The sequence below is a fragment of the Periplaneta americana genome, chromosome 6 (assembly GCF_040183065.1).
Source record: "Periplaneta americana isolate PAMFEO1 chromosome 6, P.americana_PAMFEO1_priV1, whole genome shotgun sequence".
Lineage (NCBI taxonomy): Eukaryota > Metazoa > Arthropoda > Insecta > Blattodea > Blattidae > Periplaneta > Periplaneta americana.
Window position 1 is genome coordinate 54,983,985 of NC_091122.1, and position 19,642 is coordinate 55,003,626.

At 36.1% G+C, this 19,642-nt stretch overlaps 1 protein-coding gene across 6 annotated transcripts in view; it reads left to right on the plus strand.

The window, feature by feature from the left end:
- The window catches only part of trio (trio Rho guanine nucleotide exchange factor), a 2,234,512-nt gene that overhangs the window by 2,187,192 nt on the left and 27,678 nt on the right, over nt 1-19,642 (plus strand). For all 6 annotated transcript variants that reach the window (XM_069828117.1, XM_069828118.1, XM_069828113.1 and 3 more), the window contains 2 exons: nt 13,032-13,779; nt 17,587-18,121. In XM_069828117.1, coding sequence (XP_069684218.1) covers nt 13,032-13,779; nt 17,587-18,121 — 1,283 coding nt within the window. The remainder of the gene's footprint in view (nt 1-13,031; nt 13,780-17,586; nt 18,122-19,642) is intronic.

A 19,642-nucleotide genomic window follows, 5' to 3' on the forward strand; every position in this document is an offset into this window, starting at 1 on the left:
AGTTTAGAATATGGCACCTTAAATATAGACTTTCTATTCTGAAAGTCCTCTTTTCGATTCTCAATGTTAACCATATTGACCGAGGTTTTTCGTGATTTTCTTCAACTCTCACATCATTTAGACGTAACAATTATCTTTTAACAGATCCCTTAATATTTACAGTTTAAGACCAGCCTCATGGTCTAGCGGTCAGAGCTTCTGGCTATAGTTCATGAGGTCCTGGGTTTGATTCCTGGTTAAAACAGGAATTTTTCCTTAAAGGGGATTATTCCTATATTCGTCCATGGTCTGGAATTTAGATTAAGTTTAGATTTAAGACCTCTCCTAGCAGCACATAATCATAATAATCCTATTATATCATTGGAGTAATGTAACTCCGCCTTCCAGGCGCCCCAACCTCAGAAGTGGATTACAACTATGCCACTGCCAGGAGAGAAGACCAGAAATGTCGAGAAGATAACCTGGTGGTATTGGTTAAAAAAATTACAGTTAAATAATCGTTTCATCAATAGGATGTTGAATAACTTTTGTGTATATTATACGGTATATTCCACTTCCTAGATAATAATGTCTCTCGCAATCTCAATTCGTACTTCCTGCTTCATCTTAATCTTCTTTTTCCTTTTGGAAATTTTTTTGAAATTATTTCTGTTTCTGAGTCCGTAATTTTTAATACATTCTACTTAAGGTTCAGAAGTGAACATCTGGGGGTTCTTCTCATATCTAATCTTGCCATTGTCAACATTTGTTCATCTTGATGAGAAACTTTTATATTGAAAATTAACTTAAATGAAAGAATAAGTGTAATTATTTTCACAAAATTGTCTTGTCTGTGGGTAAATATTTTCTGCATTAATTCATCACACCTTGAAAGAATTCCTGCTGGTGTATATAGGTAAAATGTACCTTTTGAGTCAGATATGAACCATGTATAGAATTAAAAATGGAAATATGGATGATTTTTTATATTCAGTTATTCAACAACATTGTATCACCTGCGAGATTATCTGCCATTGATGGAATTGGGGATAGCAAGATGGTATTTGATGAATGAGTTCGAGAATTCGCCTTGAATTACCTGACATTCGCCTTATAGTTGAGGAAAATCTAGGAAAAGCCCAACTGGCTAATCAGTCCAAGTGGGATGCCTGAGAGCAATCTTTGATCACGAGTTTAACTGTCTGCCTTCTGAGCTACAGCAGTGGCCTAGTTGATGTTAATGCCTATAAAACTGGAATGTGATAAAACATTTTCACATTTTACATCATTTGGAATCTTGTGGATTTCAATATTGTTAACAAACTTCGAGAGACTCTACTTTATTTATACAAGAACTGATTTTCATATAATGTGCATCCAGATTTTCTGTTTTTTTTTTTTTTTTTTTTTTCATGAGATTTATTATAAGCATAATGGATTAATGAAGTATTGCATCATTTGTTACTGGTTATTACAACCCTAATTTTATGTTTATTTATTTATGTACTTATAGCCGCTCAAATCAGATAGTTTTTAGCCTCTTCAGAGACTCCTGTATTCAGCTGCGTTTTGATAACCTCTTACTCTCCACTTGGACTTTCCATCGCAATCGTAGCCCACCAAGTGGCTTTCTTACCTCTTAGATAATTCTCAATCATTCTTTGGAGGAAAAATGAGTCATCTCGATATAGACCATTACCAAAACACTCTAGTCTTTAGATTTCACCAAAACCACTACCGGTACTTCTGGATCTTTACAGAGTTCATAAGTCCATAATTTTTAGAATTCTTCAAGAATCATATTTTAGACCGAAGCTGAAAATCTTTCCCAACACTTTATTTTTCGAAAATTGAAATTTATTTGGCCTATTTTTTTGCCTCCAACTTTATGCTGACTGGTAGCTCAGTTGGGTGAAGATGACTGCGAACTTAGGTTCAAGTTCTGATGATATGATGATGATGATGATGATGATGATGATGATGATGATGATGATGATGATGATGATGAAGTCGTATTTGTGGTGGATAAAGCCAAGGTTCCTGAGGATTTTCTCCTTATCTCATTTCTCTCCATCATTCAACAGTCACTCTCCATTTCAATATTCATAGGGTGACCAGACGTCCTCTTTTATCTGGACATGTCCTCCTTTTTAGGCCTTTGTCCGGGTTCTAGGCGGATTTTTAAAACATCAAGAAATGTCCTCCTTTTCGTAACAAGTATTCCTGACATTTTGAAATTATCTCATTTGACGCCTTTTCAAGTAATTTACCTGTAGGTGGCAACAGCATTGACGGAATATACTCTTTGCCAACGTTCATAACTCCCTTTGCTCCTCCTCGTTATGATCGTTGCTCAGAGGTAGCTGAGAAATCGAGGTGCGAATGTATGTAAATAGGTATTTTCTGTTCTCTTTAATAATTTTATTATAGTTCCCTTGATTTTCATATGTAGCTAACTGTAAAATAATAATTATTTTTTCATAATTATTTTATAATAAAATAGATAATGACGTAATTTAAAGTACAATATAGGCTTAAGCCTAAATCTAAGTACATATTTTCTGTCCTCTTTTTTTCGAACAATGTCCTCGTTTTTTAAGCTTTGTGTCCTCATTTTTATCGATGTGAATCTGGTCACCCTAAATATTCATAATTATCATTGGAATAGCATCTACTAACATAATGCAGCATAATGCAGTGTTGTGACTGATGTACACATGGCATTTGTCTGAGTAGGCTTAGTAGGCTAGTAATTTATTTTATTGGGTTATTTTACGACGCTGTATCAACATCTCTGATTATTTAGCGCCTGAATGAAATGAAGGTGATAATGCCAGTGAAACGAGTCTGGGGTCCAGCACCGAAAGTTACCCAGCATTTGCTCGTATTGGGTTGAGGGAAAACCCCGAAAAAACCTCAATCAGGTAACTTGTCCCTACCGGGATTCGAACCTGGGCCACCTGGTTTCGCAGCCAGACGCGCTGACCGTTACTCCACAGGTGTGGACGGCTAGTAATTGGGGAGTGAAAGGGTGCTCTCGTGAGACTTCACTGGACTTTGAGCCTACATGGCTGATTCAACAGATGGCACCACATAGCTGAGTCGTGATACCTACAGGAAAGCGACTATTCGAACTTAATCATTCCCATAAAAAGGAGTGGTAAGCACAATAAGCCTCATGATGCAAGCCTTCAAGCCTCCCATCCATATAAAGCAGTGGCGGCTGGTTGACTGAGGCAAGTGAGGCCGGGCCTCAGTCACTTGGCTTAACTGAAATCAAATTTTGTGCTTTTATATAATATATTAGTTATTTGAATGAAGCATATATCGCTGTAGAAGCATTTGAAAACTTTGATGTATATAGAACTGTTTTGCAGTAAAATTTGTTCCTGAGGCCGGGATCGCTCGTGCCGGGTCTGGCTTGTGATGTATGGAGAACTGTTTTGCAGTAAAATTTGTTCCTGAGGCCAGAATCGTTCGTGCCGGGTCTGTCAATGCATTTCATGTCCTTTCGCGGGCTTTGAGTTTACGCTTAAAACGTTATAGCTGAGGCACAATTCGGCTGGCCTGGTCAGATTTCACTTCTCCCATCCATGGGCCGGCCTCAAGGGTAGAGTGGGGTGGGAATAGCAGTGGTGACTTGTTTTCCTAACTAGGCCATAAATAACAAAATTCCACCTCTTTGGGAGGCAGAGACCCACTCGATTCTCTCCCCTTATGTCTCAGTTTATGACAGAAGCGAGGGTGTTCTACTATTGTACTTCGTGAATCTGGGCCAATGTTGTTATGTATTTTGGGAAAATATAAACAGAAATAAATGAGAGAAATAATGCTGGAGAAGTTAATTCATTGTTAGAGTGTCCTTTTCGAGAAGAAATAATACTGAAAGAAAGGAAGTTTTAAATAAAGAGAGAGACTACCGAGATACCTACGACATCGCTGATAATTTTTCTGACACATAATCTTAAAACGCGAGTTTCTATTGCATCCTGGTATCGGCAACATAAATGGTTATGTGGTAATGTGAGGCAAAATAAACTTCTCTTGGCCTTGTTTGTTACTGTCAAAGGAAAAAAATAAAAAAGAAAAGAAAGAAAGTGGAATTTCAACACACAATATGGGTTGCTTCATCACACTGAAACAATCACTGAAACTCACAGCATAACAGCTTATTTGGTGAGTGAAATTATTATTTTTCATTGATAATAAGAATAGACTAATAATAATAATAATAATAATAATAATAATAATAATACAGTAATAATGATACTAATAATACAATAACAATAATAATTAATATCATAAACAAACATTTCCTATCCGAAGCACTTAAACTGTGTAGCTGCATCTGGCCTCACCGAGGATTTCGATCACCGGCCGCTACTGATATAAAGGTACCGGTAAAGAAAAATAGTGCTGAATATAAAAGTAGAGATGAAACTATTGTTTAATGCCACTTCAATTTTGTTTTTCTAAAGAGGAGTTTTAAATTTAGAATTTCGTAAAATCTGTAACTCATCATTATTTTATTTCCATTAATTTTATGTACAGTTGTTAAATGTGATATTTATGATAAATTTATGCAGCCGACTGAACATAACACATTTTATAGAAAAGCTCTGTTATTGTTATTGTTATTACATTTATTAACACAGTACATATATAATATTATTATTGAATTTGATATTCTCAAGAAACTAGTTCGTTTAATTAAAGTGTGTCTCAGTAAAAAACGTACAGCAGAGTCCATATAGGCCAGATGCTTTTCTAATTCACTGCAGGCTAAAGTAAGGAGATGCGTTATCACCTTACTTTTTAGATTTGCTCTAGAATATGCCATTAGGAAAGTCCAGGATAACAGAGAGGGTTTAGAATTGAATGGGTTACCGGTACATCAGCTCCTTGTTTTGTTTATGCAAATGACGTGACTATGTTAGGAGAAAATCCACAAACTATTAGGGAAAACACGGGAATTTTACTTGAAGCAAGTAAAGGGATAGGTTTGGAAGTAGATCCCGAAAAGACAAAGTATATGATTGTCTCGTGACCAGAACATAGTACGAAATGGAAATATAAAAATTGGAAGTTTGTCCTTTGAAGAGGTGAAAAAATTGAAATATCTTGGAGGAACAGTAACAAATAATATAAATGATACTTGGGAGGAAATTAAACACAGAATAATTATGGGAAATGCATGTTATTATTTGGTTGAGAAGTTTTTATCATCCAGTCTGCTCCCAAAAAATTCTGAAAGATAAAATTAGAAAACAATTATATTACCATACCAGTTGTTCTTTATGGTTGAGAAACTTGGACTCTCACTTTGAGAGAGGAACAGAAGTTAAGGATATTTGAGAATAAGGTGCTTAGGAAAATATTTGGGGCTAAGAGGGATGAAGTTACAGGAGAATGGAGAAAATTACACAACACAGAACTGCATGCATTTTATTCTTCACCTGACATAATTAGGAACATTAAATCCAGACGTTTGAGATTGGCAGGGCATATAGCACGTATGGGCGAATTCAGAAATGCCTATAGAGTGTTAATTGTGAGGCTGGAGGGAATAAGACCTTTGGGGAGGCCGAGATGTGGATGGGAGGATAATATTAAAATGAATTTGAGGTAGGTGGGATATGATGGTAGGGACTGGATTAATCTTGCTTAGGATAGCGACCGATGGCGGGCTTATGTGAGGGCGGTAATGAATCTCCAGGTTCCTTAAAAGTAAGTACATAATTGAAGTGCGTAATTGTTTACAAGGGAAATCTTCCGCAACTTCAGATCGAACCCGTCTCTCCTTGGAAATTTGCGCAGAGGTACATATTACAAAGGAAAAGTGATGAACAAAACCAAACTGCCAATTCAAACTGCAGGACACAAAAAATTGATTTAAAATCGTGTGAAATGTTTTGTTCTGCGAATATACGTACAATATGACCTCTCTACTTGTTGATTAATAAATCACACCTGGTGCTACAGTTTTTGTGCAACTTGTAAATTACAATTCAACTAATTCAATACAGGAGCTATGTTTGATACACATTTTTCGAGCATGATGAAGTTCGGTCTGCAGGAAGAGGCCTGTCGTGTTTGTTCCACCTTGTTTTAAAAATATTAGCTGTCCTACACTCCCAGCCTTTCATGCTTTAACCACTTAAGAATTTTAGCACAGATGTTTTTCATATGAAATAAGACGAAGTTTGTAATGTCTTGGTTGCCTCTCTCATGTTCGAACATTGCAGGACACTAATACACAATTGGTTTTAAAATTCTATTGAAGTAAGTATCTTTCATAGGTTAGGTTATACTGACATATTGTAAATTGTAAACAGTTTTATTATTATCAATATACAAAAATTCTGGTACCGGTACTCTCCTGAAAGTGAGTGATCTCGTATTCAGGAGAGGATTCAATACGCAATAAAATTACGTAGATGAATTAATAACATACTCGTATTAGGTTTATATTAATTATTTGTAAGTACAGTATTTAAGGTGTTAGTGTTGAAAGCACGACCATTTTACAACACATGCCCGACTGATGGCCTCGTTTTGCTGTCCATTTACGACATTGCTGACGTAGAATCAATAAGGAGGAAATATGTGGAACATTTGCAGGGTTTCCATATTAAAACAAAGGCATTACAGTAAGTTGTAATAATACAAGGTGATCCATTTGGGTATGGATAAAATAAAAACACCGTAAAACATTTACTACTGAACTTTATTTGTTGGAACTTTGCGCATACAACACTGAAAGATGGGAGATTTCTCAGAGCTCAACATGACCTCCATTGCGCACCCTGCACAACTCATAACGGTGATGCAATTCAGCCCATGTCCGTTACAACGTAAGAGGGGTGATTTGTTGAAAAGCTTGAGTAATTTTTACCCTCAGATCATCAATGTTCCTAGGTTTTTGTGAATAGACAATGTCTTTAACAAAACTCCACACGAAGAAGTCAGGAGGAGTTAGATCTGAGGAGTTTGGGGGCCAAGCCAAGAGATAGCTGCTTCTCGTACTGGGTTTTGCTTGGGATCTCCTGCATGTTTTTTTTTAACACAGAACCTGTTTCTACAAATGTTCGATACCACAACATTATGGAATCGTATTTAGGTACATTACGCACACCATACTCATGTCGAAATTCCTTTTGAACTCTTTTAACACTCGGTAGCCATTTTAATCATGTACGATTTTCATTTGTCCTTTCAGATTATGCATTGTTGATTGTCATATATGGAAACTTTCGTCTTTTAATCATAATATAACCAGCAAGAAATTTTTCCTACTGTCATAATAGCTTTATAATAATAAATTGATTTTATCCGTACCCAGACGGATCAGACTGTACAACCTTCAACCTTTATTAGCTACACATCTTAATCACCTCTTCTGGTATGGCAGGTATACCAGTACACTACTCCCTTTTGCATTTAAGATACGTTTGCGGAATTTAATAAAAATATATGGGATTGTATAACTTCGTGTAAACAAGGGGCAGGTGACTCGTCTGATAATATCTCTAAACTGTTAAAAAAAAAAAATTCTCTTTTCTCGTTAGAGATTTGATATTTCTATGGCATACATAGGCTGACAAGGATTAATATATTGTGCGGTTTTATTTCGAAATTGTTTTAATTATTTTTTTAATAGTGCGCAGTAGTGTGTAGTATATGCATTAGTTATAGAAGATTTATTTTCTTTAATTCTCAGTTTCTAATGAATAAATGAAAACTTATAAGTGGATGTGTTGTATATTTTTGGATCTAAATTTCATTTTTTGTTTGCTAAACGTGCAATAGAATTCTTGTCTGGGTTGAAAACAAAAATTGTCGGTTAGTTCTCTCACTTTCTCGCGTAATAAAAATGATTATTAGTACCGGTACATTTACACACAGTATTACAAAAGTAGTACAGTAAAGTGGGGTGACTTTGAACGCCGAGGTGACTTTGAACAGTAATTTAGCGCCTTTCTAAATTAAATGCTGTACCCTATTGCGAAAAAAACTGAACTAGTTTATTGACAACTTAAACAGTTTTATCGCAATTGGGTACAGCATTTAATTTAGAAAGATGCTAAATTACTGTTCAAAGTCACCTCAGCGTTCAAAGTCACCCCTCTTTATGGTACCGTAATGCATTCTTTACATTTAATTTTTATATCAAACATCATTATATACTCCAAGTCTGTGAAGAAATGTGAATTCAAAGTGTACGTAGAATGAATATGGAAGAAATAAATTAATATAGTTGGCTCACTTCCTTTTACACAATATAGGCCTAGTTATGGTATTATGCTTTCCTGCCTGAGTGTTATTCTGAGGATTTAATTTTGTAAGTGAGCTTATTTTTAATTATGCAAACATTTAAAAATGTGTGGCTCCTACGATTATTGTGTTACTAAATTATTTCACTTACTTACTTTGCTTATCCTAGTTAGTTAATTTCTTTACTCACTTTAGTTACCGGTACTTACTTTAGTTATGGTACTTCCATGGTGCTTCAAAGCTCAGGAAATATTGGCCTCATCACAAGTGTTCTCTATTCTGTGTTCTCTTCATTTCCTCCTGTGCTTTCCAGGTTCAGACGAACTTGATCGCTCCATCTGATCTTGGTCTGCCTAACGGTCTATGTCTGTTGGGGTTTTCCTACCATGTAGTTCTTTATAAGGAAATTTTTTTCTTCTTAACTCATTGTTACAACCAAGGAGTCTTTTGCTTTTGATATTTGCAATTAAATCTGGTTCCGAAAATAAGGTTCTAATTTTAAGTGTCTTTAGGCTTTCACAGTGTATATGATAAAAAATAAATTTCTGAGTATTCCACCGCATCCTAGAATTTAACATTTCCAACATTTCAGAATTTGAATTGATTACTAGCTAAAACGACATATATTTACAAATATTTTACAAATTGCACTATTATAATATGTAAAGAATAACTTACAAATATTTTTAAAATAATAACAAAAGGAAAAGAAAAATCAAACTCAAAATAAAAAAGGAAAGCACTCTAATATTAATTTAATATCAATATTATTAAACTGATAGACCTTCTGAAGAAAATAGGTGAAGATTGGAAAGAGAGGAGGCTGTTCAGTAAACTTTATATGAAACAATGAGTCAAAGTCAGGATATGAGAAGAAATGTCAGAAGGAAGTGAAATTGGGACAAGAGTACGACAAGGATATCCTTTATCACCTACCCTTTTCAACATCTACTTGGAGAATTTGGTGAAGAACTGTTTTCGGAACATGGGAGGGGTGATAGTAGGAGGAAGAAGAATAAAATGTATAAGATTTGCTGGTGATATGGTGGTGTTAGCAGAAGAGATGATGATATTATGGGATATGCTACTGGAGCTAAATAACATCTGTAAGCAGTATGGGATGAAGATAAATGCAAACAAGACGAATACCATGGTTGTCGGAAGAAAAATAAAGAAGGTAAACTTGCGAATACTAAATAAGGCAGTAGAGCAAGTGGACAGCTTCGAATACTTGGAGTGTACTATAAGCAGTAACCTGAGCTGCTGCCAGGAAGTCAAAAGGACAGCAATGGCCAAGGAAGCTTTTAATAGAAAAAGGAGCATCTTCTGCGGACCTACAGAGAAAGAACTAAGGAAGAGACTAGTGAAGTGCTTTGTGTGGAGTGTGGCATTATATGGGGCAGAAACATGGACATTACGACGAAGTAAAGAGAAGCAACTAGAAGTATTATGGAGAAGAATGGAGCTTATAACACTGACAGACATAATAAGAAATGAAGTTGTATTGAAAAGAGTGGATGAAGAAAGAATGTTGCTGGAATTGATCAGGAAGAGAAGAAGGATTTGGTTGAGTCACTAGCTGAGAAGAAACTGCCTACTGAAGGATGCACTGGAAAGAATGGTGAACGGGAGAAGAGTTCAGGGCAGAAGAAGATATAAGATGATAGACGACATTAAGATATACTATAGACTAACAGGACGACAGAAAATGAAAAGACTGGAGAATGCTAGCTTTGCAGTGAAAGACTTGCCCTGAGGCAGAACATTTATGTATGTAATGTATGTATGTATGTATGTATGTATGTATGTATGTATGTATCAGTATTATAATAAATAACTATATGACGAAAAACATACATTACCGGTAGTGTACTTTTTCTTCTTTGTCCAATATAAGGGTGAATATTACATCTTTAACACTTAGGCACAAATGGCCCATTGTGCACCCCTTGAGCTGAAAATCAACCCAGCAGATCGCAATGTGACACCAGCCTTGTGATGATACTGGGCTTAATTCCTAGAAATTCCTTGGGAGACAATACATTTTTCCTGTGATAACGATGCCTGATTTGGCTTAGATCTGGACAATCGAGCAAAATGTGAGGTGATGACTCAATGATGAGTGTACAATAATGAATAAAAAATTAATGAAAGAAAATGAGTAAAATAAACATGATTTAGAAAGGATTATATAAAAAATATATATTAGTATAAATAAATGTTATATTAAATACTTCTTTTTTTTTTAATTATTTTATTATTGAGACTTGTTAATTTAGGGTTGTTTTTAACAAGAGAATGAAATAGTCTAGGACTAACTAGAGCTGTGTTTTAGACTAGCAGTAGTAAAATATTTGTGTTCAGTTAATGGATTTCACTTTTGTTTACCGGCATATAAGATAATAATTTCTGAAGTCAAATGAGACATCTGAATAACATGAACATTATGTTTAATATAAATGTATGTAAAAGAGAACAGTAGATGCGCCGGACATAACAATTCCAACAGAATAAGCGACTCCTTTAGTCTTAAGCAATATGTATCTGTCCTGATGATGGAACCTGTATTATGTAGTTATCGAAGTTGGAAATATTACGTTCTAGGATATGGTGAAATACCAAAAAGTCTATACAGAATGTTATAAAAATTATATTTTTTCTATTTTTTCTTGCTTGCCAAATTTTATCTCTATCGACTGGGCCTAGTTCGTTTTCGAAAATTATGATTTCAGATTACTGATGTTAAAAATATAATTTTTGGCTGCCTGTAATCATAATTTTATCTCTTTCAGTTTCATCTAATTTTTCCTTCTTGTATAGCACGTGGGATTCTGCCAGTGTTTTGTAAGGCTTTAATTTGATTTATTTCCTTACATTATTTTGATTTCTCTTTTGTATAGTTAGTAAAAAATGATTGGATTCTGTGTATTTTGTAAGTATCGTTCAAGTCTTGAAGTTTTCTAAATTTTGTAAATATACCTACACAGCGCCAACAGGAATATGGATTTCCATATTAGCCAGATACGTTACCCCTTGTTGAAGATGTTCGCCTTCATTAAATTCCTTTTGGAAAATATTATGGCTGAAGCAACAGGATGACTTTCAATTCATGGTTTTCTTAACTGATTTTAAGCCTAATGGACTAAGAAATATTTCAGGTCTTAAAAGAGTGTGCTATCATTTTTTACTTAACTGTACAATATTCTGATTAATGTTTCGTAATTGGTTTAATGAACTAGAGCATAGCTCTAGCTTTATTTGCCGTTTTTAAATAAAGAAATTTCACATTAATGGGAATTAGTAAGCGACAATACAGGATGATTCGTAAGGTTTATGTGAAATGCTAGGTGGTGAAAGATAAGACTGTTTGAAACAGATATAGGCTAAACGAGTCCTCTAGAATCATAAGTCACAATATCAAAAAACATGTTTTTTGAAAATTAAGCAAAAATTTACGTCTCACTAATTACCATTTGGCAGTAATTATTTTAAATATGGTATCTATTATAATTCTAAATTGAAATGACTGTTTTTAAGTACAATCGTTTGTTTTATATAAGTTTATGAATGATTAAAGAATAAATATTTGTTTTGGATATTGTGAGTTATGGTTCTAGAGGACTAAAATAACTTACAAAAAGGCATCGTTTCAGACATACATACAATATTTTGAGATGTACTTTGAAACAAAGCGATATTATGATGCGATTTCTATTACTATTACTTAATTAGGATTATAATAACCTCAAAATATCATTAAATACTTCGTTATTGTTACTTAGAAAATACTCGTTGGTACCATATTATATAAACTTTTATCACACCGGTACCGCACAACCTTATTACAAAATGTCCTCCATCTAAAAGATTTCAGCATGCACAATAGTACAACTGATTCTGTAGCAGATACTGTAACAGAAATTGCTCATACGATTGACATCTTTTCGTATGTTTCTGTGGCATCTCGGATATTTCGCAGCTTCCATTACATAGAGTGCAAGTTTAATAGTAATAGGATTAAATCGAGTTTATTTATTATTCCGTAAAACTACTTGTATTTTTAAGATTAGTGTCGTATTTTGTCTTCTATGGTCCATCCCAGAAATATGTGGAGTAACTTCGCGATTAAGGGCACAAAGTCTATCTGTGCTGGAGTGTATTGCGGGCAGTATCAGCTCGAGTCTGCTAAGGGATAAGATGTTCGTGGTAGAAGGTACAGTTCAGATAGAAATTATCCCCTCCTGCAAGCGATTGCTCGCTTCGTTCAAGCAATGCCTCCCCCAGAGCAGTCATTGGCCCTAACCCTCCCACATACCACTTGCGCAGAGGTCTTGTTTCGTCTTTCTATTCTACAGATTCCTGGAACGGACCACAGTAGATTCGAACATCAAAGGGAAGTGTTTGTTTACAAAACATAACCCCTTTCAGAGTCAACATGACATATAGACAGGCAAAGAAAAGTTGCTATAAACGATGAATGGTATCGCATGTTAGTACCTTATATTTAAAATGTAATTATTTCGGAAACTATTCCAAATAATGTATTTGTTTATTTACATTTTCATTCCAAATAACATTATATTTCATCACCTAGCATTTCATAAATATCTTTTAAATCACGCTGTATTTATGTTATGTATGTTTATATATATTTTCTTAATAGGCTACATTTTTCTAAGTAAGTGTCAATGAATATGCTGTGCATTTATCCATAACTCTTAGATTTGCTCCATAATGGTGATATTCTTACTGAATTAAGTACCGGTATATATTTTTAGGTTGAATCCTTGGCACTACCCATGATGGCTCCTGGCTCTGTAGTAAAAGTAGCAGCAGACTTCCGCGCAATCAGAGGTGACGAACTGACAGCCAGCAGAGGTGAAAACGTTCAAATAGTGACATTTTCCCCAATTAGGGGTTATCTTGTTCGTCGACATGGTGGTGAAGGTGATGGAGAAGAAGGCTGGCTACCGGCCCACATCTTGTCTCATCATCACCATCACCACCACCACCACCATCACCATCCGGGCACCGACGTTACATTGCCTCGCAAGCCTTGGTCCTTCCGATTTCGCAAGCCGAGCTTCAGTGGAGGCGGTCGAAGAGGAGAGAGGAGGTCATTTGACGGAGGCATGGGCTCACCTCTGTTGTCAGTCACTGGAGGAGCGAACAAGTCTGCGAGTGACTCACTGATACCAGAGTGTGCCGCTCCTGCTCCGGAGTTTCGGGAGAGGCTTTGTGACGTGATTGTGCCATGCGGTGAGAAAGTGGAATTGCGGTGTAGATTACAATGTCACCCTCAGTGCGAAGTGGGGGACGTGAATGTGACGTGGAGAAAATGTGTTGGTGAAGTAGGAGTTTCGACTGTGATAAGAAGTGGAGGGAGGTACTCTGTCAGTGTGCTAGAAGACGGATTTCTGACTCTTATTATTGAAAATTGTCAACCTACAGATTCCGGGGAATACTCCTGCCTGGCTTCAAATGATGCTGGCAGTGCTGTGACTTCTGCAAATCTTAGTGTAACAGGTTAGTGATATTACTTGAAGCATTTCAGCTTGTTTACTACTGAGCTCTGTTCTTATATGTACTACATTGCGAAATAATAATAATAATAATAATAATAATAATAATAATAATAATAATAATAGGTCAGTTTTTGTCAGATGCATTTTCAATTCACTGTGGGCTAAAGCAAAGAGATGCACTATCACCTTTACTTTTTAACTTTGCTCTAGAGTATGCCATTAGGAAAGTCCAGGATAACAGAGAGGGTTTGGAATTGAACGGGTTACATCAGCTGCTTGTCTATGCGGATGACGTGAATATGTTAGGAGAAAATACACAAACGATTATGGAAAACACGTGAATTTTACTGGAAACAAGTAAAGAGATAGGTTTAGAAGTAAATCCCGAAAAGACAAAGTATATGATTATGTCTCGTGACGAGAATATTGTACGAAATGGAAATATAAAAATTGGAAATTTATCTTTTGAAGAGGTGGAGAAGTTCAAATATCTGGGAGCAACAGTAACAAATATAAATGATACTCGGGAGGAAATTAAGCACAGAATAAATATGGGAAATGCCTGTTATTATTCGGTTGAGAAACTTTTATCATCCAGTCTGCTGTCGAAAAATCTGAAAGTTAGAATTTATAAAACAGTTATATTACCGATTGTTCTGTATGGTTGTGAAACTTGGACTCTCACTCTGAGAGAGGAACATAGGTTAAGGGTCTTTGAGAATAAGGTGCTTAGGAAGATATTTGGGGCTAAGAGGGATGAAGTTACAGGAGAATGGAGAAAGTTACACAACACAGAACTGCACGCATTGTATTCTTCACCTGACATATTTAGGAACATTAAATCCAGTCGTTTGAGATGGGCAGGGCATGTAGCACGTATGGGCGAATCCAGAAAAGCATATAGTTGGGAGGCCGGAGGGAAAAAGACCTTTAGGGAGGCCGAAACGTAGATGGGAACATACTATTGAAATTGATTTGAGGGAGGTGGGATATGATGATAGAGACTGGATTAATCTTGCACAGGATAGGGACCAACGGCGGGCTTATGTGAGGGCGGCAATGAACCTCCGGGTTCCTTAAAAGCCAGTAAGTAAGTAAGCAATAATAATAATAATAATAATAATAATAATAATTATTATTATTATTATTGTTGTTGTAATAATAATAGTTGTTGTAATAATAATAATAATAATTGTTGTAATAATAATAATAATTATTATTATTATTATTATTATTATTATTATTATTATTATTATTATTATTACAGCAATTCATTAACACCCTAAACTTCCCGCAGGAGCTTGTCTGGTCATCTCTGTTAAGAGTTGACAGTGACGCTTGTATAGTAGTCATAGAGGATTTTAGTTACGAAAAATTAAAATGTCGAACAAAAACATTTGGATTTGAGAATGCTAAATCTTGCATAGTGAGAACATACTTATTTGAAATGATATAGCATTTGTTTTTGAAATGAAATTATACTGTGCACACTCTTTTACAAATCATCATCATCATTGGCTTAACAGCTCAAAGCGGGACACAGCCTCCCTCAAAATTGATTTCCAGGCGTCCCTATCTCTGGCGACCTGCCACCAATTCCTAATCCCCAACCATTTTCCCGCGCTTTAGACCGCCATAATTTAGTCCGTCCGGCATCACTCTCTTTGGGCTTCTCAACAATAAATTTTCTGGTGTAGGATTGTACGCCCAACCACCAACTTGGAGGACTAGGGACTCTTCTGTTGGGGTTTATATCTCAGTCGAAGGGCCTCGTTTTTAGACGCCAGATTTTGCTTTTCCTTTTAGTAGTTTTTGGATTTTTTGACAGATGATCAGTCCATTATCTCTTAACTTTGTATTTACTGGTACACGTATTTGACATTGGTGTACCTCCAAGGACAAAAACCAGTTTTAACAGAAATCCTCTAATATTGAGACGGAATTTGGGCATTTCCTCCTAAACTCAATCACTGTGGTTTTCCCATCAATACTCGGGTGGCTGCTTGCAGTGGGAAAATCCACTGGGCAATGGAGACGCCACATTCCTACGTCTTCATTTATAAATATAACCATAAATACTTGAATGAACTCTCAATATATATCATGTGTTAAAAAATAGGCTACGTCTAAAACGCCTAAGTTGCATCAAACGTATTTTTAGTTTGCTGTATCAGCAATTTAGATTTAGTTTATCCTTAACGTGGTGGCCGGGTATCTCAGTTGGTAGAGCAGCTGGCTATGGACTGGAAGGTCCAGGGTTCGATCCCAGGTGGTGACAGGATTTTTTCTCGTTGCCAAACTTTCAGAACGGCCCCGAGGTTCACTCAGCCTCCTATCTGCTATCTGGTAGGATGGAAGAGAAGGCCTTATGGCCTTAATCCTGTCAGATTAAATAAATTATAAATAAAATTATAAATTATAAAATTGAGTACCGGGTCTTTCCCGGGGGTGAAAGGTGGTCAGAGCGTGGTGCAGACCACACCACCTCATTCTAGTGCCGAGGTCATGGAAAGCATTGGGGCTCTACCTCCATGCCTCCCAAGAGCCTTCATGGCATGTTGCTAGGATACATGTACCTACCTACCTTATCCTTAATTAACTAAGATAGACACGGAATATTGTGAAATTTGATATTTTTGTATTAGACCTATATACCATTGTCACCTTTTGAAGGTGGTCCAGTTCAGAAAACTTCTTGCACATACACAGTCACGTGATTTCGCGATCCAATTTGTTTTAGAAATTCCAAGATACATAATTATGTCGGATGTATGGTATTAAATACATCGAAATATTGTACTCTATTTTTCTGGCTTATTTATATACAGGGTGATTCACGAAGATTTACCGTCCCTTACGGAGCTTATTTGCAAAGACATACTGAATAAAAAAGTCATATAAACATTATCCTCAATATTTTCAGAGTTACACTAATTTGAAATTGTTTGTAAAATACCATTATTCTTGAGTTTTAAGGATGAAGGATTGTTACAAATAAAGAATGACTATTCAGGATTATCATTTCTTTAATTAGTTAATATTATGAAGCTAGAAATGTGTTGTGAATTCCATAGTTGCTTCGTACAATTTTTTTTTTTTCGATTTTTAACTACAAAATTACACTTTCTTCCGCATTTATCACAACAATTGTTACAAATCACGCCACTCTTGTTAATTCTTCAAGACTGTACATCAAGATGCATAATTAAACTGTAAAGAAACAAGTTCCTAAAGTTGTATGATTTGTAACAATTTTTGTGATAAGTGCATAAGAATGATGTCATTTTTAGTTAAAAATTGAAAAACAAAATCTGTACAAAGCAACTGATAACACATATTTAGCTTCAGAACACTAGCCAATTAAAGAAATGATACTTCTGAATAGTTCAGTCTCTGTTTGTAATATTCTTCTACCCTTAAAACTAAAAAAAGGGTATGTTACAAACAACTTCAGATTAGTGTAATTTTAAAATTATTGAGATTAAGAAAAATGTTTATATGACTTTTTTGCTCAGAATGTCTTTGGAAATAAGCTCCGTAAGTAACGGTAAATCCTCGTGAATCACTCTGTCTAACACCAAACTTCTTGCGTTGAACTAGCTTGAAAGTATACATTTTGTTATATGGCTACATTTATATGGCTACTGAATAAAACTGATTGACTTATGGTCACGTGACATGAAACAAAAAATACACGCACACATACTACACTACACACTTAAAAATACTCAAAATTGAGCCACCTTCGTTCTTGATTGTCATTGTAGATGTTCAGTTTTGTTAACGTACCAGTAATTTCATTTTTCAGGTTCGTTAGACAATGTGAATGGTGCACCATCGGTGCAACCCCTCACGGGTTCAAGTGTACTGGTGCAGTGGGATGGAGTTCCCAGTGGACACTACTCATTGGAGTGCTGCCAACATGACTCTGGATCGTGGGTAACAGTCGGAGGAGGTCCTATACAGGGCCTGTCTAATGTTGTGGAAGGACTAGAACCCGGGGAGAAGTATAGCTTCAGGATAAATTCAGGACTTCCTTCTACCCTCGTCACTCTGCAGGAACAACCAGAAAACAGTACGTGGCAGCAAGACCAGTTTCACAGGCGGTACATCGAGCTGGAAGAGTTGGGACATGGCCGCTTTTCGATTGTGAAACGGGCGAGAGATAGGGGAACAGCACAGGAGGTGGCGATCAAGCAGGTTGTGGAAAAGCGACAGTCACTTGAAGTGACACAGGCAGAATATTCTCTAATGGCGCGTCTCCAGCACAGCAACATAGTGAGGGCTCTAGCATTGTTTGAGGGTGCCCCACAGCCTGGCCTGGACACCATCGTCATGGAGCTGTGAGTGTCTCTACATATAGCGTGAGCCACCATTTTGTATGTATGACCTTTATCAGCAGTCACACTGCATGCAACTGGTTTTCCACCATTGCATCCTTAGAGGCGAGGAATCAGGTGCTTGCCAGAAACGGGTTTCAGTGCTTACTAGTTTGAAATCAAATGATATTAATATTATAAGTGGAAAAACTGGTGGGTTTTGTTCCGTTTTGATCGTGTAGATAGAAACTGCAAGCAATATTTTTCTACCACCAATTAGAAATAGTTCCTTCCCACTTCAATTTTTGAAGTAGTTAACCGGTAAATTTACATAAGAGAAAGTATATTTCTAGAGCTGTCTATAAACTTAGTTATGTTTGCATTGATTGTTTAAATTTCAGTAGCCCTAACTAACAAACAAACTTTCAGAAAGGCGTATGACTCAGTTAAGAGAGAAGTTTTATATAATATTCTTATTGAATTTGGTATTCCCAAGAAACTAGTTCTATTAATTAAAATGTGTCTTAGTGAAACTTACAGCAGAGTCCGTATAGGCCAGTTTCTATCTGATGCTTTTCCAATTCACTGCGGGCTAAAGCAGGGAGATGCACTATTACCTTTACTTTTTAACTTTGCTCTAGAATATGCCATTAGGAGAGTTCAGGATAACACAGAGGATTTGGAATTGAACGGGTTACATCAGCTTCTTGTCTTTGCGGATGACGTGAATATGTTAGGAGAAAATCGACAAACGATTAGGGGAAACGCGGAAATTCTACTTGAAGCAAGTAAAGTGATAGGGTTGGAAGTAAATCCCGAAAAGACTAAGTATATGATTGTGTCTTGTGACCAGAATATTGTACGAAATGGAACTATAAAAATTGGAGATTTATCCTTCGAAGAGGTGGAAAAATTCAAATACCTTGGAGCAACAGTAACAATATAAATGACACTCGGGAGGAAATTAAACGCAGAATAAATATAGGAAATGCCTGTTGTTATTCGGTTGAGAAGCTTTTGTCATCTAGTCTGCTGTCAAAAAATCTGAAAGTTAGAATTTATAAAACAGTTATATTACTGGTTGTTCTGTATGGCTGTGAAACTTGGACTCTCACTTTGAGAGAGGAACACAGATTAAGGGTGTTTGAGAATAAGGTTCTTAGGAAAATATTTGGGGCTAAGAGGGCTGAGGTTACAGCAGAATGGAGAAAGTTACACAACGCAGAGCTGCATGCATTATATTCTTCAACTGACATAATTAGGAACATTAAATCCAGACATTTGAGATGGGTAGGGCATGTAGCATGGTTGGGTGAATCCAGAAAAATCATATGGAGTGTTAGTTGGGAGGCCGGAGGGAAAAAGACCTTTGGGGAGGCCGAGACGTAGATGGGAAGATAATATTAAAATGGATTTGAGGGAGGTGGGATATGATGGTAGAGACTGGATTAATCTTGCTCAGGATAGAGACCAATGGCGGGCTTATGTGAGGGCGGCAATGAACCTTCGGGTTCCTTAAAAGCCAGTAAGTAAGTAAGCCCTAAC